This window comes from Physella acuta, unplaced genomic scaffold (assembly GCF_028476545.2).
Source record: "Physella acuta isolate Inbredline_101_S28 unplaced genomic scaffold, ASM2847654v3 ptg000067l, whole genome shotgun sequence".
Taxonomy (NCBI): Eukaryota; Metazoa; Mollusca; class Gastropoda; family Physidae; genus Physella; species Physella acuta.
The window spans coordinates 145,062-171,349 of NW_026731587.1; the positions used below are offsets into that span (position 1 = coordinate 145,062).

At 35.9% G+C, this 26,288-nt stretch overlaps 2 protein-coding genes across 3 annotated transcripts; both read left to right on the forward strand.

Moving 5' to 3' along the window:
- Positions 1 to 1,349: 1,349 nt before the first annotated feature.
- LOC131951974 (uncharacterized) lies at positions 1,350 to 17,944 on the forward strand. The gene is made up of 5 exons (XM_059314447.1): positions 1,350 to 1,435; positions 14,863 to 14,911; positions 15,056 to 15,156; positions 16,720 to 17,828; positions 17,936 to 17,944. Exons 2-5 carry the CDS (start codon positions 14,868 to 14,870, stop codon positions 17,942 to 17,944), a joined length of 1,263 nt encoding a protein of 420 aa, XP_059170430.1. The 5' UTR covers positions 1,350 to 1,435; positions 14,863 to 14,867.
- Positions 17,945 to 17,968: 24 nt separating this feature from the next.
- On the forward strand, positions 17,969 to 24,825 carry LOC131951725 (DNA endonuclease RBBP8). 2 transcript variants are annotated; one of them, XM_059314092.1, is made up of 6 exons: positions 17,969 to 18,158; positions 18,495 to 18,546; positions 19,182 to 19,347; positions 23,273 to 23,474; positions 24,263 to 24,401; positions 24,656 to 24,825. In XM_059314092.1, the coding sequence occupies exons 1-6, from the start codon at positions 18,000 to 18,002 to the stop codon at positions 24,775 to 24,777; spliced, it is 840 nt and encodes a 279-aa protein (XP_059170075.1). In that variant the 5' UTR covers positions 17,969 to 17,999; the 3' UTR covers positions 24,778 to 24,825. The 2 variants fall into 2 exon arrangements, with proteins under 2 accessions (XP_059170075.1, XP_059170086.1); XM_059314103.1 differs by having other exon boundaries at positions 24,302 to 24,401.
- Positions 24,826 to 26,288: the final 1,463 nt, after the last annotated feature.

The following is a 26,288-nucleotide window of genomic DNA, read 5'->3' on the forward strand; positions in this document are numbered from 1 at the left end:
GCAATTTTATTTTTCGGTCCCCATATATATATATATATATATATATATATATATATATATATATATATATTTATATTGTTGGGTTCTTCTGTCTAAGTCTAGGGGTATATTAGAGCAACTGGCAGCATACACCAGAGTAAATTCACTGGATAACAATACTAAGCAATAATAATAACTTTAATATATATACATATATAAGAATAAATAATATGAAAATAATAGCAGATACTATATGCTTTAACACAACTGATGATACTGAACACGACCCCAGTCACAGCCACGTCTTGTCACAACCACGTCTACATCCACACTCTACCTGCCTCACACACTGGCACACGCTCTGACACCCGTCAACTGACACACCTGACGTGAACACCTCTCGCTCCATGTAACCACACTCAACCAAGGGCTACAACCATACTAAAGGGGTGGGGGGGGGGGTAACTGTCGCTCAAGCACACAACACACACACACACACAAGCAGGGGACATGTAAGGGACACAACATATATATATATATATATATATATATATATATATATATATATATATATATATATATATATATATATATATATATATATATATATATATATATATATATATAAATGCAGACTCAAATCATTACGGACTTCTTTAAATTTGTATGTATCAATTGTGTGACACCAAAATAAAAAGGCAAAGTAACTGGTAAACGGCGCCCCGACCTTTCCAACTGGGGGGGGGGGGGAAGCATTTTCACCGAAGCGAATAGCTAATAATAGGCCTAATTGAGGAGTGGGCGTATAGTCCTTGATGGGCAACTAAATACATCGCTACGTCTTTGAATATTACCCTTTCTGTAGTTTATATAATATAATCAAAGTTATTAATTATTAGGTACTTCTTTATTAGGCCTATAGCAATTACACATTTTGCGCCCCTATGGATGGCGCCCGAGGCGACCGCCTAGTTCGCCTTATAGGTAGTGCCGGCCCTGCATAAGTCCGAACTCCCCCCCCCCCCCCCCCGAACGACTGGAATTTATATAGAAAACATACTTTTACCAGTGTTCACCCCCTGGAAAATGTTAACCGCCCCCCTCCGGAAAATATCAAGTGCCCCAACCACCCCCCCCCCCCGGAGAAAAAAGTCTGGAAGAAACACTGGTCTCATTTTATTGACTTTAGTCCGTACCCTGATTTGTTTTCGCAATTAGTTCTTTAATCTACATTGTCTAGATCTATATCCGTCCGGAATCCTCCCTTCACAATAGACTGCATAACAACAGTCCAAGGCCGAGAATTTTGTTTTTCACGATGAAAATGAAACCTCTATTCTTAGAAGGGCAATTTTTATTTAGGACATTTTTTTTAGAAGAACCACGATCTGTCTGTGGTAGAGCGTTCTTTATCGCGCATCCTGTGATAAATCAAATATCTACCTGCAAACAGTTGGTAAATTACTAAAAATAGTCTAACATTCCTCGATTAAAATTACTAGAATCGAATTCTAATCATGATGAACAAATAGAATAATAGATGTATCAATCTAGATTACTCTTCTACTAGATCTAGTCTTCTAGACTCTAGGACTATCTAGCTAGACTCTAGTGTCTAGACCTAGATCTAGAATCGACCTAGATTCTAGATCTAGAATCCAGTGTCCTAGAGTCAGTCTACTAGTCTACTCTAGTTCTAGATCTAGCTAGATTTGGAGAAGATCTAGAATCTATATTTATCTAGTATTATAATATATTATTATAGGCATTTAGGGTATTTTTAGAAATTTAAATCTAATCAAATAAATCTGTTATAGGCCGGTGATGGTAAAGTGCGAGATGCGAAATTGCGAGGCAGTAAATTGCAAGAAGGTGCGAAAACCACCGGTCATGTTACATTTTTGTCTCACATCTTACCTCCACCTGATACCTAGGCTAGTGGGGTTAGAATGCGAATATATACCGCACCCGATTACAATGAACTTAAATGCAGACTTCAAAGGCGTTTCGTTATTCCGATTTTTCCGTCGCTTGACTTGCTGATGATTTATGAACTTCTTTCTTTAGTGTTGACTTAGAATTCCATCTTGTTCGAAATAGCCCGACGTGCCGAAGGTAGATCGCCTTTGAACATCACCGTGCTCGAAGCTGCTGCCGCCACAAACATATGCTGTATTGTTACAAAGTAATTGTGTATTACCGCCGTATTTAGGCATACATCGTATTTTGTTGATTTAAAAAAATGTTTATAATTAAAATTAGTTAATAATAAAAATTCAATTACACTTTTAAAAAACCTGATGGTGTCGTCACCCCCCCCCCCCCGTAAAAAAACAATATATATACTCTTTATACACTTGTAAGTATGTGTATATGCATGTGTATATGTATTCAAATATTTTTTTCTGCTGGGTGTATTTAATTTTTTTTCACCCTTCCCCCACCCCACCCCATACATGGATTAACATTTAGCTTATTACGATTCTCAACCAAACCGTTTTCCTCAGGCATATATAATGCAACGTTGCGAGTTGATGTAGCTCTTGTCACCCCCACGGTGATTGCTTTAAACTGTGCTCAGATAATACTAACGATTTGTATCTATATTCGGTTATAAATTCAGCTGGATGTTGCATCACATAGAGGTGACACCAACTATTTACAGAGGAAAAGATGTGACTGGTCAATCAACAACCAGGGTGGGGGTGTCACCAGATCTAATAATTTACTATGAAAACGTTAATTAATAGGTATATATATATATATATATATATATATATATATATATATATATATATATATATATATATATATATATATATATATATATACAAATATATATATATATATATATATATATATATATATATATATATATATATATATATATATATATATATATATATATATATATATATATATATATATATATATATATATGCCTATATCCTATACTTTTTTTTTTGTTGGGGTGGGGGTGGGGGGCAATTAGTCCCAACAAGCCCCATGGTAATGGTTCCATGCTTTCCACTAGCGAAGTGCACATAAAAATGTTAGTGGCTCTTTAAAACTTGTGTAGATTGTAACTTTTGGCTCTTCCGCCTCAAAAGGTTACCGACCCCTGACCTAGATCAATGTATGCATTGACTGACCATTCAAACGGTGTTATTATTTGGCGTAGGTAAGAAAACATAAGCCGGCGAGAAGCGGGCGACAAATTGAAATTTTAGAATTTTAAATATAGATCTAGACTTCTAGATCTAGATGTTTTTTTTTTTAAATAGTCAGAAGTAATATTCTCTTTGCTAACTCACATTGACCCGTCGATGGGGACGGGATCAATCGCCAGCTGACAGGAAAACTTAAGTGGGCGATCATAGGAGTAGGAGCAACGGTGTTAAGATTTTTTAATATCATAAAAAAAATTTCAACTAGATCTAGATCTAGATCTAGAATCTAGTCTAGATCAAGACTCAAAAAAAAAAAAAAAATAGAGAAAAAAACAACTACAAAAAGCATAATGATAAAACTAAAAAAAATGTCTCAAAAATTGTTTCTCGCTATTTAGTATTTACCCGTGATTCCGCAGGGGGTCATCCATAAATGACGTCACGCTTTTTTGGACGATTTTTACCTCCCCCCCTCCCCTCCGTCACACGTCGTCACAAAAAGCCAGACCCCCCCCTAAAATGACGTCACACCTCAACCTACAACCCCCCTCAAAATTGCAGTTGAATTTTTTTTAAACATCGATATTTTTCCGAAATCTTGTCTAAACTATTACAATTTATTAAAACAGTTATCTAAAACGCGAAATAACGTCTAAAATTCGGTTTCTAACATTGCTTTTTTATAATGCAAAAATGTGACGTCGCAACATCTGAACCCCCCCCCCCCCCCTCCCCCTCATCACACATCGTCACAAAATTACGGACCCCCCCCTCCCCCCTACGAGTGTGACGTCATTTATGGATGACCCCCAGGTAGATCTAGATCTAGATCTAGACTAGATCTAGATCTAGATCTATGTCTCGCATTTTCGAAACATGATTTACCGCCTCGCCATTTCGCAATTTACCAACACCCTATCTATATATATAAAGCAAAGTGGTCAGGTGCCCGATAGGGCACTTCCCGGCGCCGCAGGCGCGTCAAATTTAGCACGATGGTGCCTTGGGGAATTAGAACACGAGGGCCGGTGACGGTTTGCCGAAAAGTCCACGGAGAGGGGGTCAAAACTGACCTGGACTGACCGGCGCCTTATATGGGCTATATTACGAAAAAAAAATTTCCTCCGACGACCCCCCTTGAAATTTTGTGTGGTGGTAGGAGAACGCCTTGGGATGTCCCAAAAAACTCGCCATGTCCGGGAAAATTCGTTAAATGGGTCAAAACTGACCAGTCGTATTTCCCTATATAATCTTTGTATTTTATGGGAAAAACAGAGGGTGATTTCAAAACGGATTTGAGGGCACTTACCGTCTTTACATCTGGCTAATTTTTTGCATGCTCTTGGGTAAATGGCTTGACCTTTAGGGAAAACTGTCGGTTTCACTCAAAGCCCTCGACGAGGGCTAAAAAGTGACCGCGAGTGAAATTCTCTTTATATGAGCTCTATTACAAAAAAAAATTTCCTCCGACGACCCCCCTTGAAATTTTGTGTGGTGGTAGGAGAACGCCCTGGGATGTCCCAAAAAACTCGCCATGTCCGGGAAAATTCGTTAAATGGGTCAAAACTGACCAGTCGTATTTCCCTATATAATCTTTGTATTTTATGGGAAAAACAGAGGGTGATTTCAAAACGGATTTTAGGGCACTTACCGTCTTTACATCTGGCTAATTTTTTGCATGCTCTTAGGTAAATGGCTTGACCTTTAGGGAAAACTGTTGGTTTTACTCAAAGCCCTCGACGAGGGCTAAAAAGTGACCGCGAGTGAAATTCTCTTTATATGAGCTCTATTACAAAAAAAAATTTCCTCCGACGACCCCCCTTGAAATTTTGTGAGGTGGTAGGAGAACGCCTCGATGTGTCCCAAAAAACTCGCCATGTCCGGGAAAATTCGTTAAATGGGTCAAAACTGACCAGTCGTATTTCCCTATATAATCTTTGTATTTTATGGGAAAAACAGAGGGTGATTTCAAAACGGATTTTAGGGCACTTACCGTCTTTACATCTGGCTAATTTTTTGCATGCTCTTAGGTAAATGGCTTGACCTTTAGGGAAAACTGTCGGTTTCACTCAAAGCCCTCGACGAGGGCTAAAAAGTGACCGCGAGTGAAATTCTCTTTATATGAGCTCTATTACGAAAAAAATTTTCCTCCGACGACCCCCCTTGAAATTTTGTGAGGTGGTAGGAGAACGCCTCGGGGTGTCCCAAAAAACTCGCCATGTCCGGGAAAATTCGTTAAATGGGTCAAAACTGACCAGTCGTATTTCCCTATATAATCTTTGTATTTTATGGGAAAAAGAGAGGGTGATTTCAAAACGGATTTTAGGGCACTTACCGTCTTTACATCTGGCTAATTTTTTGCATGCTCTTAGGTAAATGGCTTGACCTTTAGGGAAAACTGTCGGTTTCACTCAAAGCCCTCGACGAGGGCTAAAAAGTGACCGCGAGTGAAATTCTCTTTATATGAGCTCTATTACAAAAAAAAATTTCCTCCGACGACCCCCCTTGAAATTTTGTGTGGTGGTAGGAGAACGCCTTGGGATGTCCCAAAAAACTCGCCATGTCCGGGAAAATTCGTTAAATGGGTCAAAACTGACCAGTCGTATTTCCCTATATAATCTTTGTATTTTATGGGAAAAACAGAGGGTGATTTCAAAACGGATTTGAGGGCACTTACCGTCTTTACATCTGGCTAATTTTTTGTATGCTCTTGGGTAAATGGCTTGACCTTTAGGGAAAACTGTCGGTTTCACTCAAAGCCCTCGACGAGGGCTAAAAAGTGACCGCGAGTGAAATTCTCTTCATATGAGCTCTATTACAAAAAAAAATTTCCTCCGACGACCCCCCTTGAAATTTTGTGTGGTGGTAGGAGAACGCCCTGGGATGTCCCAAAAAACTCGCCATGTCCGGGAAAATTCGTTAAATGGGTCAAAACTGACCAGTCGTATTTCCCTATATAATCTTTGTATTTTATGGGAAAAACAGAGGGTGATTTCAAAACGGATTTTAGGGCACTTACCGTCTTTACATCTGGCTAATTTTTTGCATGCTCTTAGGTAAATGGCTTGACCTTTAGGGAAAACTGTCGGTTTCACTCAAAGCCCTCGACGAGGGCTAAAAAGTGACCGCGAGTGAAATTCTCTTTATATGAGCTCTATTACAAAAAAAAATTTCCTCTGACGACCCCCCTTGAAATTTTGTGTGGTGGTAGGAGAACGCCCTGGGATGTCCCAAAAAACTCGCCATGTCCGGGAAAATTCGTTAAATGGGTCAAAACTGACCAGTCGTATTTCCCTATATAATCTTTGTATTTTATGGGAAAAAGAGAGGGTGATTTCAAAACGGATTTTAGGGCACTTACCGTCTTTACATCTGGCTAATTTTTTGCATGCTCTTAGGTAAATGGCTTGACCTTTAGGGAAAACTGTCGGTTTCACTCAAAGCCCTCGACGAGGGCTAAAAAGTGACCGCGAGTGAAATTCTCTTTATATGAGCTCTATTACAAAAAAAAATTTCCTCCGACGACCCCCCTTGAAATTTTGTGAGGTGGTAGGAGAACGCCCTGGGATGTCCCAAAAAACTCGCCATGTCCGGGAAAATTCGTTAAATGGGTCAAAACTGACCAGTCGTATTTCCCTATATAATCTTTGTATTTTATGGGAAAAACAGAGGGTGATTTCAAAACGGATTTGAGGGCACTTACCGTCTTTACATCTGGCTATTTTTTTGCATGCTCTTAGGTAAATGGCTTGACCTTTAGGGAAAACTGTCGGTTTCACTCAAAGCCCTCGACGAGGGCTAAAAAGTGACCGCGAGTGAAATTCTCTATACATGAGCTCTATTACGAAAAAATTTTTGCTCCGACGACCCCCTTTGAAATTTTGTGAGGTGGTAGGAGAACGCCTTGGGGTGTCCCAAAAAACTCGCCATGTCCGGGAAAATTCGTTAAATGGGTCAAAACTGACCAGTCGTATTTCCCTATATAATCTTTGTATTTTATGGGAAAAACAGTGTAATTTCAACACAATTTTTAGGTTACTTAACCTCTGTACATCATGCTAATGTTTTGCATACATTTCTATAGATGACTAGGCCGTATGAAAAAACTGTTGGGCACACTCAAAGCCCTCGACGAGGGCTAAAAGATGACCGCGAGTGACATTCTTCTTATATGAGATGTATATAAATAAATTGACGAACGATCCACTTAATATTATTTGAGGTCGTAGACCGACCCTGGAGGGTAACAAAAAAACTTTATTCCAGTCGGGAAAAGCCATTGTAGTCGTTAAATATGTTCATATATTGTATTTTCTACTATAAGCATTGCATCTGTTTGTTTAAATAAACCGGGAGTGATCTCCCCTAAACTTTCTCGAATATTCTTATATAAAATAACAGGGGATGGGAACTCGGGCTATAGACATGATTTTTAATCCATTTTAAATACTTAAAGTTTTAAAAATAGAATAAAATCTCGTAGACAAATTAATTGCACACCAAGTGAACGCGAAATAAAAAAGCGCATAATAGTGCGCAATATTATTATTACTTTTAAAATTTACATTAGTTTTTTGAGAAATCGGAAGTAGCGTAAAGTACTACTTCCAGTCAACGGAAATGACTCAAAATTTAATAGAAGGTAGAGAATTAGATCTTTTACTTACGTATGAAATTTCATTTATCTATCTGAAATAGTACTCAAGTTATAGGCTTTTGAAAAATTCAAAGTAGGAAAAGTACCACTTCCGGTTATCGGAAATCGCTCAAAAGTTGATACGGATCTACGATTTTGATAAAATACTTATATATGAAATTTCATCAACCTAGCTGTAACGGTACTCAAGTTATCGTGTTTACACACGGACACACACACACACAGACACACACACAGACACACAGACATACGGACAAGATTGCAAAATTATGTTTTTCCGTATCAGTGAGATGCAAAACGTCGAGATTTGCAAAAATCTCGATTTTTTTTTTTTGCACGATTACAAGACTTTCTCTATACTTCGTATATACGAGAAAGTAAAAAAAGTAAACATTGACAGACGTCATTCGGGCCATTTTCAAGGGAGGTAGCCTTTTTAAATAATTATTTTTCAATTAATTGTATACTATTTTAAACAGAAACAGAAAATGACAAAGTATAGCATTTGTTTTAGTAAAACATTAATTTTTTAATTAAGCTACATATCATAATTAAATAGAAAAATTAATTTTAAAAGTTAACGTAATATAAATTATGAGATATACTGATCGTGGAACCTCTGTAGTTCTAATTTCATTTTAGTCATAAATTGCGTACTTTCTGTTATTTTCTCTTAAAGCGGATCGTAAACAACATACAAAAACATCTTCTCTCAAATTAGCATTACTGTTTAAATTTAACACTCCACACCTCATCAATCAATAAATAATTAGTATTCAAATTATCAAATGTTTTTGACAACCTAAGCGAAGCTAGGCAGTATGCCTAGTAAGCCTATAAAAATAAATTAACTTAACTAATACTATCACTATAAATATAACTTCTAGATATAGGTATATTCTATTATAAACTAGATTAAGATCTAGAATCTATATACAATATTTATTATTTAATAGGCCTGTACTGTATAGCGTATAGCTTATAGGAAAAAAAGACACAGGAAAAAAAAAAACATCAGAAAAAAGTCACAGGAAAAAAGTCACAGGAAAAAAGTCACAGGAAAAAAGTCACAGGAAAAAAGTTACAACAAAAACAGTCATAAGAAAGATGTCACAAATGTGTATTTGCATGGAATTTGTTAATACTTTTATGTATTATGCTAATCAACTTACAATTAATTATATGTAATGTAATCTTGTTAGATATATATGTGTGGGTTGTATACATATAGTAATATTTATAACATACATAAAAGATTTTAGTATAAAGTATGTAGGTTTTAATTGTAATTCCGTTTTACATATAATATTTAATATAATGTTCGAACCTTCTCAGTTTCAATCATGTTTCTTAAATACTAACTATAAATTAGCGAGGAATAGCATAAAGACAAAGTTAATGTGACTTTCTGTCCTCAGCTAATAACAGCAATAGTTCAACCCCTTTTACTGCCCACATTTATCACGCTCATTACATAACAAACCCTAGGATCAAAAGAGAAAGCTGACACAGTACAAAGGCTGTGATTTACGCAAAACTTAAACAACACACAATATGGACAGACAAAGCCGACTGAGGAGAAACAGACCAAGATAAGGCCTACGGCAAAAACATAGGCAAACACAATGAGATGAATGATGAGCCTAAATTTATGTTACTCTAATTTTCCACTGTGTATTTAACTAAAATACATAACAAATGTTGAGTATGTTATGTACATTATCTTCTAGTATTTTAACTTATTATTGTTATAAACCATAATGCTTTTAAAGTTTACAAATATGCTACTGAAAAAATTACCAAGCACATTAATAAACATCAAAATTTTATAATTATCAACAATTTAATCAATATATTTCTTAGAATATATTTGTGACTTTTTTCTGTGACTTTATTTCTGTGACTTTTTTCTGATACAATTTTTCTTTTGTGACTTTTATTCCTAGCAAAAACTTCTTTTCTGTGTTTTTTTCCTGTGACTTTTTTTCTGTTATCCGTATAGTTGGCTAGTATATAGTAGGCCTATTACTATTATTTCTATAGGGCTAAATATTTTGATTTAATTGTTGATAATTGTAAAATGTTGGTGTTTATTAATTTGCTTGGTAATTTTATTAATAGTTAGTAGTAATAGCCTAATAGACGAATAGTGGCTTATACTACATAATAAATAATGGGTTAAATTTTATTTTTTTTATCTAGATTTATCTGTCTAGTCTATCTAGATCTAGATCCAATTAATTGTATTTAATAATAATGTAGTAATATAGGGCCTAATAATAGTTTTCATTGTTATGGCTGTTATAATAATGAGGCCTTTCTGTAGTCTATCACTAATTAGTAAGTAGGCTATATTACTATACACACTATATATATGGCCTATAGATCTACATCTAGACTATAGAGCAAAAATATTATTTATAATATTTAAATAGGATACAATTAGAATTTTTATAGATAATTAGTTAAATTAGGTAGGGCCTAAATACCCCATTAGTTATCTATTAATTATAAGCTGTTATGAGTTTTCATAAAATATATATTTTCATAATTATATAGAATAATATAAATAGACCTTCATAACTCTTACACACAATTACACTTTCAACATGTTTACTATACATGTCTAGAAAAAAAAAACTCACAGCAAATAAGTAAACATGTTCTGTGCAGGGGCGGAACTACAGTGCCGCCAGACCCCGCAATGCGGGGGGGCCCAGACCAATTGGGGGCCCAAAAATCCTGGCTAAATTATTTAAAAAAAAAAAAAATAAATAAATTAGGTGGAGGTCGAGTTATCTTTCTTCTACAGTTACAAACAAACACGATAGTCGGCAAACGTCTTTGAGAAAAATGCACTGACTATAGCTCGAGAGACCGCCAGACATATAGACAACTTCAAAGACGAAGCATCTGCCGGTACGCTTTGAAATCGGGCTGGGGAAATGTTGCGGCGAGGCGACTATCCTGGTCTTCTAGACGATCGGAAAAAGTCGGCACTATTGATGTAGATGTTTATCGGCGCTTTGTTGTCCCCTTCCCTTCCCAACTTTCTCTCCCCCCCCCCCTCCCCCCTACCCCTCACTTCTACCCCTCACCACACCCTTACTATTACAATAAGATGTAATGCATAGATTAACCAACCGTCTATGAACTGTAAACTGACCACTTCTGCACATTTTGTTAAAAACACTAGTCAGTAGTTGTTCATTTACCTGATGAACAGGGGCGGAACTACAGTCCCGCCAGACCCCGCAATGCGCGGGGGGGGGGGGGGGGGGAGGCCGTTTAGGGGCCCACGGCTAACCAAATTTTTTTTTTTTAAATTTTGAATTTAATTTTTGCCTTAATATTTGGTTTGTAAAAGAAAAACACTGTAGCTGCGGTACGATTATCTTTATTTTACAGTCACTATACCACGCTCTTCCGCAAAAGATAAAATCCATTACACAAACTACAGTGTAAAATTTAATGTGATTTTTGTGCACGATTACAAGACTTTCTCTATACTTCGTATATACGAGAAAGTAAAAACATTGTTATATTGTTTACATTATTAAAACACATATCTATGATTATGTGTTTAAACTACTGGCCTGAATTCTACAAAAAATATAATTATTTATTTCGATCTCATACATTTATAATTGCGTTCATTTTTACTTTAACAACTGTATCAATAAACTTGTAAAAGTATAAGTTATTTCCCTTCAGCGAAGCATTTGAAATTTGACTTTGCCGGCACGCTTTGAAATCGGGCTGGGGAAATGTTGCGGCGACCAGCGAGTCGGCGACTATCCTGGTCTTCTAGACGACCGGATAAAGTCGGCACTATTGATGTAGATGTTTATCGGCACTTTCTTGTCCCCTTCCAATGAACCTTCCCAACTCTCTCCTCTCCCCTACCCCTCACCTCTACCCCTCACCACACCCTTACTCTTACAGTAAGATGTAATGCGTAGATTAACAAACCGTCTATGAACTACTGTACTGTACCACGCTCTTCCGCAAAAGATAAAATCCATTACATTACTCTTCAAATTTTGAATGACTTCTTTGACTCGTTGCCCCCCCCCCCCCTCCCTTTGATAGCTAAATAGAGGACACGTAACTGTTTGACCGATCCTCCAAAGTATACTGTGGCGGATGGGGCAGGGGATGGGGACCAAAAAGGGGTTTAAAAAATTGTCGACAAATTCTTTACATATTTAAAACAGTTATTTATAGTTGTATTTTTTAACCATCGTCAAGGCCGAGTTCTATTTCCCTACAATCAAACACACGCTGTCGCCGGCAAAATTCTTTTAAAAAAAAACAACAAAGTCCATAGCACGAAAAGCCGCTACATATGAAGTGGGCTTTCAATACTATCATGATGCGCGGTGCTTATTCGCGGCATTGGTAGGGGACCCGAAATCCATTGTACATTTTTCAATGTTAATATATGTTTGTGATAGTGGTTGAATTTGTATCCTGTACTATCTTGTATCGTACAAATAATTTTAAAAAAATAATATAATACTAGAAACTTCAGTTTTATATACGTTTACTTGTTTTTGATTTTACAAGAAATATAGTAAACTTTTAAGGCCTATACTTCAAATTATCTCCCCTGAGTAAGTTTTACAATGGGCGATGCTGACGTACATAGATCAAGGCGTTTTGTTGTCCCTTTCAAGTTTTTTTCCCGAGCCGACCCCTATCCCATCCCTCTTTCTCAACCTCACAAGTATCGAGGAGATAAATGTATCGTTTATGAACTACTTCCTAACCGTACGATTCACCACTTCAGCACATTTTGTCAGACACTAGACAGCACTAGATCTAGTCAACACATATTAATTTACTTTCATAGTATTAGGCAAATCTAATTCACAAAACAGGGCAGGTAAGATTATTTTTTATATAATTATTTAGAAATTAATTAGAACGTTTCGAATTAATTGAACATTATTAATAGTCGTTGAGGTGGGGGTGTGTGAGGGTCTGGCTTTTTGTTAATCCCCCCCCCCCTCCCCTAAATCAGAAGGTTATCCAACGCGTGACCTGGCCACATACAGTTGTACATGTGAAAAACATTTTTCTCTCTAATATTATTATGCATTACTGCATCATTCACCCAATCGCCATGAAAACTTGGGAAGCTGTTGAGTACAGCCCCGCAAAGGTTTCTGTCATAGGCCTAACATTTGTACATATTTGAGTGGGGACTCCTAACGGAAATATGTGATTTAGCGCCCCGTGATACTGCATAAGTGGATGAGGTTACTACTTGAATACAACCGGCGTCAGTGTCATCCTGAGCGCATCACATATGAGCAAGTTGGCCCCCACAGACAGTCGTTTAAAAGTTCCCACAACACTAGGAATAAGTCTCGCTACAACACTCGATGACTAAATCTAATTAGGTGTCGCACCAATGTTTCTTCCAGGGTAGACTGTTTTCGGGGGAGGGGAGGGGAGGGGGGGGGAGCTCTGCCGGAAGAAACAATGTGTCACACCCATCACCCGTGCAGTAATGTAACCGGTAGCTCCAAGAGCCCCGTGACTCCCCTGACACCTGGGCCGTCGCAGAGAGATTTACAGCATGCCTTGGCGTGTCTAGTTGGTAGTGTGGACAAACCCGCGCCCTAAGATCCAAGAAATGAACTGCCGACATTGTTAACATTTGATTCAACTTCTGGAAAACAGGGCACACGGTTAGTAACGTTTTGATGAAAGCCTCAGTTTGGTGTGTTGGACTAGATTTAGAAAGGGGCCAGCTCGTGTGTTGGAAAACCTCTGATTTATTCGTGTACCAGATGTAATTTTTTTTAAATTGAGAGCGAACCTTGTTTTATATATATATATATATATATATATATATATATATATATATATATATATATATATATATATATATATATATATATATATATATATATATATATATATATATATATATATATAATATATATACATGGGGGGCCCAAAAAATTTTTTTGCGGGGTGGCCCATTTTTTCTAGTTCCGCCACTGGTTCTGTGGTGTAAATGTTTTCATATAACATCATCTTTTTGAGAGCTTTTTCCCTAGAAAACAGTTTGTGTGTGTGTGTGTGTGTGCCCTGACAAACGAGATTTTTGAGAGCTGTAAAGTGAACTAAAATTTGCTTTGACAGACGAGAAAAATTTGACATGAGTAAAATTTGTCATTTGAGAAAAATTTGAGATATGAGAAACTGGATTAGCAGGTTTAATTGTTCGTATAAAGACATACCTCGAAAAAGTTGCAACTGATTGTGCATTGGGACTACTAATGACATTCTGTAATGGTTGGGAATAAAACCTTTGACTAGCTTATTTGAACAGTCTGTGTGGAATAGTGAGGAATGTGAGAAAAGCGTGGCTAAAAAACTAAGACCTGCGAAGAGAAAATCAATGAGGAAAATTAAGTGAAAGTAACAAAAAATTATATGGTAATGTTTAAGTTCAATTATGTTCAGTGAAGTTGAAGTTCTAAGTTTAGGGAGAATGTGTACCGGTCAGAATGTAACGAGTAAAGGGATTAAATTGACAGAAAAAGCTTAGCATTAACTCTGAGTAAGTGAAAGAAGTGAAGTCAGCTGATTTTCAAGGTAGAAACACTTTAGAAAACAAGTCTATTTTTTTCTATAATGGTTTTTTATTTTACTAAACAATATTTGTCCTGCATAAACAAACTTTTCTTATTAAAAAACACCTATCAAAAACAACTGGCATTTTAGGGGTTGGACCAGATTTATAATATTTTAATTGATTTTAATGGGGAAAATACAAGCAGTTTGACAAATGAGCAATATTTCGGAATGAATTAAACTTGCATCTCGATGTACCACTGTAAGTTTACTACAATTTTAAGCTTGACCCCTCGGGAAAATCTACTGGTGCTCATTTATTGGGCAAAACCTCCAGTAAAATGACATTAAAAAATTCTAGCCAAAATTGGGACCAGATCACCCACCAGAAGTTTCTGTGTAACTCAGATGTAGAAATCTATATAGAATCTAACTCTTAACATTTTTTTTTTTAATGGACAGGATTGATGCAAAAGCAGAAGATTATGTACCAGCATTCTAAAAAAAAAAGGTTGGTTATGACTTTGTTATTAAAGAATTTTAACCAAACAAATGTTTTAAAAAGTTTTTTGAAAGTTCACATGAGATACTTGAATATTTGTATTAAAGCGTATTAAATGTTTTCCTAATTTTGATGAAGTTTGTTATTGTGTAGAGGTGAAGGTTTGCAGTGCACCTGTTATATGATGCTGAAACAACAGCAAGAATTTTACACCAACTTGCTGCAAGCAAAGGATGCCACCATCAAACAATTAGGTGGGCCCTCTCATTATTTTAAAATAACAGAACTGATTAAATGTACTTGGTGATCATTCAAATGTTTTTTTTTAAATTTTTGTTATCATCTGTTTCTTAACCAATCCCCTAACTATAACTGTTAATATTAACCTATTCCCTAACTCTAACTGCAACCATTAACTTATTCCCTAACTCTAACTGCAACCATTAACCAATCCCCTAACTCTAACTGCAACCATTAACCAATCTCCTAACTCTAACTGCAACCATTAACTTATTCCCTAACTCTAACTGCAACCATTAACCAATCCCCTAACTCTAACTGCAACCATTAACCAATCCCCTAACTCTAACTGCAACCATTAACCAATCCCCTAACTCCAACTGCAACCATTAACCAATCCCCTAACTCTAACTGCAACCATTAACCAATCTCCTAACTCTAACTGCAACCATTAACTTATTCCCTAACTCTAACTGCAACCATTAACTTATTCCCTAACTCTCACTGCAACCATTAACCAATCTCCTAACTCTAACTGCAACCATTAACCAATCCCCTAACTCTAACTGCAACCATTAACCAATCTCCTAACTCTAACTGCAACCATTAACTTATTCCCTAACTCTAACTGCAACCATTAACCAATCCCCTAACTCTAACTATAACCCAGAGGCGTAGCGAGGGGGGGCGGGGGGGGGGGACATATGTCCCCGGGCGCCGACCTTAGGGGGGGCGCCAAATTGAAAGTTTGAGGGGGGGGGTGCAAATGAAAAGTTCGAGGGGGGGGGGGGTGCAAATCGAAAATTTGCTCCCGAGGGGGGCGCCAAATTGAAAGTATGTCCCCGGGCGCCGGGAAGGGTCGCTACGCCTCTGCTGTAACCATTAACCAATCCCTTAACTTGAACTGCAAACGTTAACCAATTCCATCAATTTAACTGTATATGTTATGCCACTCTAATTCTAGCCCTCATCCTATGTGTCTTGATCCTAACTCTGAACTTACAGCCTAACCGAATTAAACAAACACATTTTAACTGTCCTGTGTATGCTTTTAATAAGAATCAAAACTTTGTGTCACATGTAAGTCTTAAGTGTCACATGTAATTCATTTTAGTCTTTAATTGTGTATGTCAGTATTTGGTAAGTGGGAAAATTGATGTGATGACTGATTGCTAGCCATGTCCTGTCTCCAACTCAGTCTAACTGTCCTGTCTCTATCTCTCTCTAACTCAGTCTAACTGTCCTGTCTCTAACTCAGTCTAACTGTCCTGTCTCTAACTGTCTCTAACTCAAACTGTCCTGTCTCTAACTGTTCTGTCTGTAACTGTCTCTAACTCAGTCTAACTGTCCTGTTTCTAACTGTCTCTAACTCAAACTGTCCTGTCTCTAACTGTTCTGTCTGTAACTGTCTCTAACTCAGTCTAACTGTCCTGTCTCTAACTGTCTCTAACTCAAACTGTCCTGTCTCTAACTGTTCTGTCTGTAACTGTCTCTAACTCAGTCTAACTGTCCTGTCTCTAACTCAAACTGTCCTGTCTCTAACTCAGTCTAACTGTCCTGTCTCTTTATACCTTCAGAACTGAAAATTCAAACCATGAAAAGATCAAAACATGTACAACCACAAAGGAAAAAACTTCGTTTATACTCACTGTTACGTCTTGCTAGAGAGATAGGAAAATACAGAAGTAAATTGCAAATCAAGAAAACTCCAAAGAGAAAAGTTCAAGCACCATCATGGACAAAGTGTCTAAATATAGACACATCTAATGAACAGCCTAACCATTTTAATGTTGGGGACAATGATATGCAACAGCCCAGCCATTTTAAAGTTGGGGACAATGATATGCAACAGCCCAGCCATTTTAATGTTGGGGACAATGATATGCAACAGCCCAGCCATCTTAATGTTGGGGACAATGATATGCAACAGCCCAGCCATTTTAAAGTTGGGGACAATGATATGCAACAGCCCAGCCATCTTAATGTTGGGGACAATGATATGCAACAGCCTAACCATTTTAATGTTGGGGACAATGATATGCAACAGCCCAGCCATCTTAAAGTTGGGGACAATGATATGCAACAGCCAAGCCATCTTAAAGTTGGGGACAATGATATGCAACAGCCCAGCCATCTTAATGTTGGGGACAATGATATGCAACAGCCCAGCCATTTCAAAGTTGGGGACAATGATATGCAACAGCCCAGCCATCTTAATGTTGGGGACAATGATATGCAACAGCCTAACCATTTTAATGTTGGGGACAATGATATGCAACAGCCCAGCCATCTTAAAGTTGGGGACAATGATATGCAACAGCCCAGCCATCTTAATGTTGGGGACAATGATATGCAACAGCCCAGCCATCTTAAAGTTGGGGACAATGATATGCAACAGCCCAGCCATCTTAATGTTGGGGACAATGATATGCAACAGCCCAGCCATCTTAATGTTGGGGACAATGATATGCAACAGCCCAGCCATCTTAGTGTTGGGGACAATGATATGCAACAGCCTAACCATTTTAATGTTGGGGACAATGATATGCAACAGCCCAGCCATCTTAAAGTTGGGGACAATGATATGCAACAGCCTAACCATTTTAATGTTGGGGACAATGATATGCAACAGCCCAGCCATTTTAATGTTGGGGACAATGATATGCAACAGCCCAGCCATCTTAATGTTGGGGACAATGATATGCAACAGCCCAGCCATTTTAAAGTTGGGGACAATGATATGCAACAGCCTAACCATTTTAATGTTGGGGATAATGATATGCAACAGCCCAGCCATCTTAAAGTTGGGGACAATGATATGCAACAGCCTAACCATTTTAATGTTGGGGACAATGATATGCAACAGCCCAGCCATTTTAATGTTGGGGACAATGATATGCAACAGCCCAGCCATTTTAATGTTGGGGACAATGATATGCAACAGCCCAGCCATCTTATTGTTGGGGACAATGATATGCAACTTCTTAAAGTTAGAGTCAAAGACAATCTAGCCCAGGTGATATTATTTTTAAACCAATCAGAAAATTTCTACTGTTATTTTAAGTTTTGTTTAATTACTATAAATATGTTGTAAAACTGAATGCATTTTAATTTTGAAAAATAAAACCTATGTAAACAGGAACTAGTGAGCTTACAGCAGTTGAAGGAAATATTAATCGTACATTTGAGGAAAAGTTTTATCAAAAAATCTCATGAGTGAAATTTTTTTTAATGCTTCACTCTTTTATTTACATATTTAATATTTGAAATGTTTGTGTTTGATTTGAATCATTGAGTATCAAACCCTGGTCATGGTCAGTTTGTTTCATTCTTTGATTTATTTTTACCACAGCCTCCACCACCACTAGATGGAGCTTCATTAGATTACAGTTTAGTAAAGAATGGTAATTATAAACTAAGTTTTGAAAAAATGGTTTTGGCATTAAATATACTTCTACCTCGAGATATAGCCTACTTACTGAAATTGTAAATATAAATAACATCATGTGAAGTTGATTTTTTTTTTAGTTTAACAACGATTGTTTAGGGTTTTTGTTTTAGTTAAGCAATGATTATTTTCATAAGTACAGTGGTACCTCGTCGGAAAAGTGCCACATCATGAGATTTTATAGATAGGCTTTTATTTTTAGTTATTTAAATATTATTTTTTTGTTATATATTTAGTGCTTCTTACATAAAAGACAAATTTTATATCAAATTGCATTGTCATTAGGTCTTGACCCACATGCCAAGTTTAAAAGAAATTGGTCTGTTAGAAGTGTTTGAAATTTCCATTGCCAGTTTTGATCCATGACAACAGAAAAAAGCAGGACAATGAAATAAAAGCTTGTAAAAACAACTGGGGTGGCATTTTAGGGGATGGAACGGATCCTTGGCATTTTAATTAATTTCAATGGAGAAAATTGCTTTAAGTTTGAGATATGAGCAATGTTTAAATCACAAATTAAATGTAGCCTTTAATACATTTTCAATGTGATCCTAATTTTGTTGAAAATTTTTTTTTCTTGTGTTTGTCTAGCATTAAGATGTTGCAAGAATGAAGATGACCTTGACCTTATTTATATTGAAGACAGCGATGATGAGCTGACCAGCTCAGAGAGTGCCATTGAAGTTGTTTGTGTGTCCACTGAGGACAGTCTCTCTGAAGATAGCGATGTGGATCAACCATCTTTTGTGTCAAACAAGTTAGTGGATCATTAGTTTAGTGCTAGCATTAGCCAAAACCTTTAAACTAACACAAAAATTTAAGCCTAGTGTGAACCAAAACTTTTAACCTATAACAATATCTAAAATGAAAAGAGAGTTAAAATGTATAGGGCTCACCCTAAGATTTGCAGAATAGAACATGCTATACAAGTGCTGGGAAGGAAACTACAGTGGATGGTCAATCTTGAGAATGATCTGGAAAAGATCTTTTGAGAAGGGAATGGGAGAGTGTGAATTCACATGCAACCATGTCAGAAAAATAGCTAGTAATCAAAATTGAGGAAAATAACTATCAGTCAGAATCAAGGACAATAACTTCCAATCAGAATTGAGAAAAATAGCTACCAGTCAGAATGGACATAGATCTATATGAGTTGATAGAAATTCCCCCATCATCTATAATATAATGCTGGTGGTAGTTTGTCAGTCCTTCCTTCCTTCCTTCCTTCCTTGTGTCATCGCTATAGATTTTGGAACCATAAAAGTAAACATCGCACCATAAAAGTAAACATCGCACCATGCAGTGCCTTTCAGTGCTTCGCATTGTCTTATCATAAGTAATAGAGTAGGGATTGTTTATATAACGACTGAAATTTATTTTATGGTTGCCACTGTTTTTACTCTTTTGCATAACGTAAAGAAAATATTAAATACACGCAAATTGCTAAAACATATTAAAAGAATCAATGTCAAATATAATTTTCGTTTAGATTCCTAGAAAAAGTGGATACATTTTAATTATAACGAGCCGACCCGCAGCGTATCATACGCAGCTATTTAGTTGTTTTATTTTCTACTTTTCAGTAATTCATAGTTTGTGAATTCGACAGTACCAATGCTGCCACTGAAAATATTTGCTTTAAAACACTAACCCCCCCCCCCCCTTTCCCCTAACCCCGACCCTACACCCCCCCCCCCGTGAAAGCAGCCTCCTTTTAGTTATTTCTTAGTTACCTCCTGTAAGTTTAAAATCGAACTAAATTATCTGCCCCTAATAGAAACCCGGCTCTACGGCTCTACGATTTGTAAACATTTAGCGTGACCACAACTCACCAGACAATGTGGGGGTGGGGTGGGGGTGGTAGTGATAGTGATAGAGAGAAAGAGAGGGGACTGCAAGAAGGCGCTTGCAGCTTGTTTTTTAACGGCTCCCAGAAGAGAATTATATATATAGATAGGGTCGAAAAAACGAATTAATTATACTGTTTTGTAATTTTCCAAGGGAGGTAATTTAAAAATAAATTCAACGCACGCTAATTTAAAAAAATGTGATTCTAAAATCTACTGACCTCCTAGAAGGAATAAGTGATGCAATACTATAATTAGAAAAATGTGAATTCAAATCTGCAGAGGACATTATTGTAAGAGGACATTATTGTTGGAATATTATAATTAGCATGGATTGATAAAAGGATATCTTTTATTTATTTTATTCACTAAATGTCCTGTTTACTAATTATAATTTTTAATCAACTATTCCGCACTGTTATAGATGCGGCATCACGTTCATTAGGTGCGCAATGGAATTTAGTCATGAAATTCTATTGTAAATTTTTAAAATTTAAAGTACTGAAAAAAAATGCATGAGAAGATAAAGTGCAATATGGTAGGTAAAACACAGATATTTTAAATACTGCCTTTTATTTATTTTATACACTGAACTTACTGTTTACTAATTATTAATCTAACTTTCCGTTTGCGGACAAGCTTGGGTTTTTATAGTCATTCACTGAATCAGGCGGGTCCGTCGGCGCTTGGACAGAGTGCAATTTGGCGTCACGGGCTAAACTGTGAGCACCATGCGTTTACGTTTGCATTTAAGTTGTGTTTATGTTATGAGTGTTGTGTTTGTTTTTTCGTTTGTGTTTTTTACTTTCTCGTATATATGAAGTATAGAGAAAGTCTTGTAATCGTGCAAATCTCGATGTTTAGGGCTCCCTGAGTCAGAAAAACATAGTTTTGCCATCTTGTCCGTATGTCTGTGTGTGTATGTGTGTCTGTGTGTGTGTGTGTATTATATCAAAATCGTAGATCCGTATCAACTTTTGAGCAATTTCCGATAACCGTAAGTGGAACTTTTTCTACTTTGAATTTCTCAAAAGCCTATAACTTGATTACTTTTTCAGTTAGATAAATGAAATTTCACATGTAAGTAAAAGTTCTAATTCTCGACCGGAAGTAGTAATTTACGCTTTTTCCGATTTCTCAAAAAAACGCATGTGAATTTATAAAGTACTAATAATATATTGCACTATTACGCACATTTTATTTGGCATTCACTTACTGTGAAATTTTTTTTTATTCTATTCTATTATAAAAAAGTTTAAGTAATTAAAAATGGATTAAAAATATTGTCTATGTCTCGAGTTGCCATTCCCCGTAGTGTTACATTCGAATATTCGAGAAAGTTTAGGGGAGATCACTACCGGTTTATTTGAGTTTGTGTTTGCATTGTGTTTTGTGTTTTCATTTGTGTTTTTATTTGCGTTTGTTTTTTCTTTTGTGTTTGTGTGTTGCATTTGTTTTCGTTTGTGTTTTTATTCGCGTTTGTTTTTTCTTTTGTGTTTGTGTGTTGCATTTGTGTTTTCATTTGTGTTTGCATTGTGTTTGTGTTTTCTTTTGTGGTTGTGTTATGTTTGTGTTTTCTTTTGTGTTTGTGTTGTGTTTAGTTTTTTTTGTTCCCAAGTTAGTACATTTAAAAAAGATTTACTGTTGTGGAGCATGGGTACGCAGCTAGTTATTGTATACATAAATAAAAATCCTGTTTTTGTCTTCTAGCGATCATAAATTTAAAAAAAAAGCTTTATAAAAATTTTCAAATAATATTTTAAGAATCAAGAATATTCAAGTTGCAAATGTAGAGAAAATAATGTTTTGTCTTCAATTTTATAATAAAGTTATACTTTTTAAAATACTAGTTATGCCATGTACAGTAGGCTTGAAAAGCTGATTCCAAATGGTTCCAAATTTATGTTGCATATTTTTCAACCAAATTTTAATATTTGTGTCATAAGTACAAAACCAATTCTGGTTTTATTAAGGCTAGAAATATTCAAATAAATAATTACTAGTAATATAATAGTAATTTAACAAAAACTTTTTTTTTTGGATTAGTAGAGTCAGAGTGTTGTGGTGATAGGGGATGTTATATTATTTAATATAAATACAATTCTAGGCTATAAATCATAGACCACTATTGTGTATTTTATCATTGAAAACAATTGTTCTGACTTTCATTGTTTTACTCTCCCTGGCCATTCCAGTTGACTTCAAGAAGAGGTTGAGGGCGGTTTTTTAAAATATTTGAATTAATTGATAAAATAATTCTAATTGACTTTTCAACAAGTTATATTCAATACAAAAATATGAAAATTAATGTAATCGATATTTCCAAAACAGTTTTAAGTTTTTAAACTGTAACTAGAATTTTATAGCTTGCCATACTTTTTTTTAAAGATTTTATTTAAAAATCAGTATGATTACATAGACTTTTCAAGACTATTTCAACAGAGATGTTTTCATTTTATCAGTGAAAATTTAGTGACAAAATAGAAACAGCCACGTTGTTGTAAGCCTTTTTTTTAAAAAACTTGAAGTTACTGAAAATACTAAAAACATCAAATACATTTAATTTTTAGCAAAAGTCTGACAAAAACTAAACATTCAGTTTTCTATAACCATCTTTATTTTAACAACTACATTGTAGATGATTTTTAAAATATTTAATGGGGCTTTTAAGTAATCTAATTCGAAAAAGTTGGGGGGGGGGGGGGCGCAGGAGGTGGGTATCATGTCCATAATGGTATGTTAACCAGACCTTTTTATCTCAATCTAGTTGTTGGTGGATAACCCTAACCCTCATTGGCTAATAATTTGATGTTGGCTAAACTTGATTGGTTACAGGGCAACATCAATGTACGAGATACCATCTGGCAGTGATATCCCATTACAGTGTGAGACCCCATCAGTTTCAGGGACCCCATCAGGTTCTGGGACCCCATCACGTTCTGGGACCCAATATGTGGAAACGCCGCATGTGAAAGTTGTAAGAAAGAAAGCTGAGAGAGAAAAATTACCAGGAGCCTCTTGTGGCATGTGTGAAAAGGTATCTGTTAACTTTTCTATCGGATTAGATCAGTTTGTTAACTTTTCTATCGGATTAGATCAGTTTGTTAACTTCTTTACCTGACTAGATCAGTTTGTTAACTTCTCTATCTGACTAGATCAGTTTGTTAACTTTTCTATCGGATTAGATCTGTTTGTTAACTTTTCTACCTGACGAGATCAGTTTGTTAACTTTTCTACCTGACTAGATCAGTTTGTTAACTTCTCTACCTGCCTAGATCAGTTTGTTAACTTCTCTACCTGGCTAAATCAGTTTGTTAACTTCTCTACCTGCCTAGATCAGTTTGTTAACTTTTCTACCTGACTAGATCAGTTTTTAACTTCTCTACCTGACTAGATCAGTTTGTTAACTTCTCTACCTGACTAGATCAGTTTGTTAACTTCTCTACCTGCCTAGATCAGTTTGTTAACTTCTCTACCTGCCTAGATCAGTTTGTTAACTTCTCTACCTGCCTAGATCAGTTTGTTAACTTCTCTACCTGACTAGATCAGTTTGTTAACTTCTCTACCTGACTAGATCAGTTTGTTAACTTTTCTACCTGACTAGATCAGTTTGTTAACTTCTCTACCTGACTAGATCAGTTTGTTAACTTTTCTACCTGACTAGATCAGTTTGTTAACTTTTCTATCTGACTAGATCAGTTTGTTAACTTCTCTACCTGACTCGATCAGTTTGTTAACTTCTCTACCTGCCTAGATCAGTTTGTTAACTTAAATATGACCTAGCCTGTTTTTTTGGACCATGTCTATATAATATCTATTGAACAGTACTTTCAAAGCTTTGGATCTGTATCCTCTCTACTAAAGATGCACAGTAGTTCAAGACACAGGGAGAGATACCCTCGGCCAAAAACTCCAGAACATTTTTGGGACTTGGACTTTGCTGATGTGGAAGAGATTACACAATGTAAGTTTGGCAGATGTACCCCACCCCTCCCACCAGGACAATAACCCACAGCTTTACCTTGCTCCACCCAAAACATTTTTTTAGAACGACAAGGCAGATGTGTGTTTAAAACAGCTGTATGACAGATGTGTGTTAGAACTTCTGTAGGGTATAAATTAGTATTGTTTTAGGTAAGTTTGAAGAAAGGTCAGTGGGCATTTGTTGAAAATATCTTAAGATTAATTGAAGTTTTTATCTGAAACCATTGAATATAGGTTGTCAAAGGGAGGCAACACCTCATCCACAGATTGCCCGACGTAAAAGGCCACTGCTGAAAAAATTTACTTCAAAAAATGAAAGATCTGATGCAGCAATAACACATTCAAATTTGTCTTGACAATCTAAGCCAAACATTTTCTGGACAATCTAACCCAAACATTGTCTGGACAATCTAACCCAAACATTGTCTGGACAATCTAACCCAAACATTGTCTGGACAATCTAAGCCAAACATTGTCTGGACAATCTAACCCAAACATTGTCTGGACAATCTAACCCAAACATTGTATGGACAATCTAACCCAAACATTGTCTGGACAATCTAACCCAAACATTGTCTTGACTATTTCTTCCATACAAAACTTCCAATGATCATTTGTGTAAACTTTGACCTCTCTTAAAATAGAATGTTACCAATTTTCTTGGAATAGATTTATTCATCATCAGTATGTAATCCAGACATGTTCACAAACTTTATGAGCAATTTTGTAATGGCATTCATCTACTTCAACCATAATCAGTTATAAATAACTATGTGAACAGCTTTATAAAACTTTTAATGTTACCAGCTTTACAAAACTTGTAATGTGACATTATGTGACCAGCTTTATAAAAGTTTTAATGTGGCATTATGTGACCAGCTTTATAAAACTTTTAATGTGACCAGCTTTATAAAAATTGTAATGTGGCATTATATGACCAGCTTTATAAAAGTTGTAATGTGGCATTATATGACCAGCTTTATAAAACTTTTAATGTGACAAGCTTTATAAAACTTGCAATGTGGAATTATATGACCAGCTTTATAAAACTTTTAATGTTACCAGCTTTATAAAACTTGTAATGTGACATTATATGATCAGCTTTATAAAAGTTGTAATGTGGCATTATGTGACCAGCTTTATAAAAGTTGTAATGTGGCATTATATGACCAGCTTTATAAAAGTTGTAATGTGGCATTATATGACCAGCTTTATAAAAGTTGTAATGTGGCATTATATGACCAGCTTTATAAAAGTTGTAATGTGGCATTAAGTGACCAGCTTTATAAAAGTTGTAATGTGGCATTATATGACCAGCTTTATAAAAGTTGTAATGTGGCATTATGTGACCAGCTTTATAAAACTTTTAATGTGACCAGCTTTATAAAAGTTGTAATGTGACATTATATGATCAGCTTTATAAAAGTTGTAATGTGGCATTAAGTGACCAGCTTTATAAAACTTTTAATGTGACCAGCTTTATAAAAGTTGTAATGTGGCATTATATGATCAGCTTTATAAAAGTTGTAATGTGGCATTATATGACCAGCTTTATAAAAGTTGTAATGTGGCATTATGTGACCAGCTTTATAAAAGTTGTAATGTGGCATTATATGACCAGCTTTATAAAACTTTTAATGTGGCATTATATGACCAGCTTTATAAAAGTTGTAATGTGGCATCAAGTGACCAGCTTTATAAAAGTTGTAATGTGGCATTATATGACCAGCTTTATAAAAGTTGTAATGTGGCATTATGTGACCAGCTTTATAAAACTTTTAATGTGACCAGCTTTATAAAAGTTGTAATGTGACATTATGTGACCAGCTTTATAAAACTTTTAATGTGACCAGCTTTATAAAAGTTG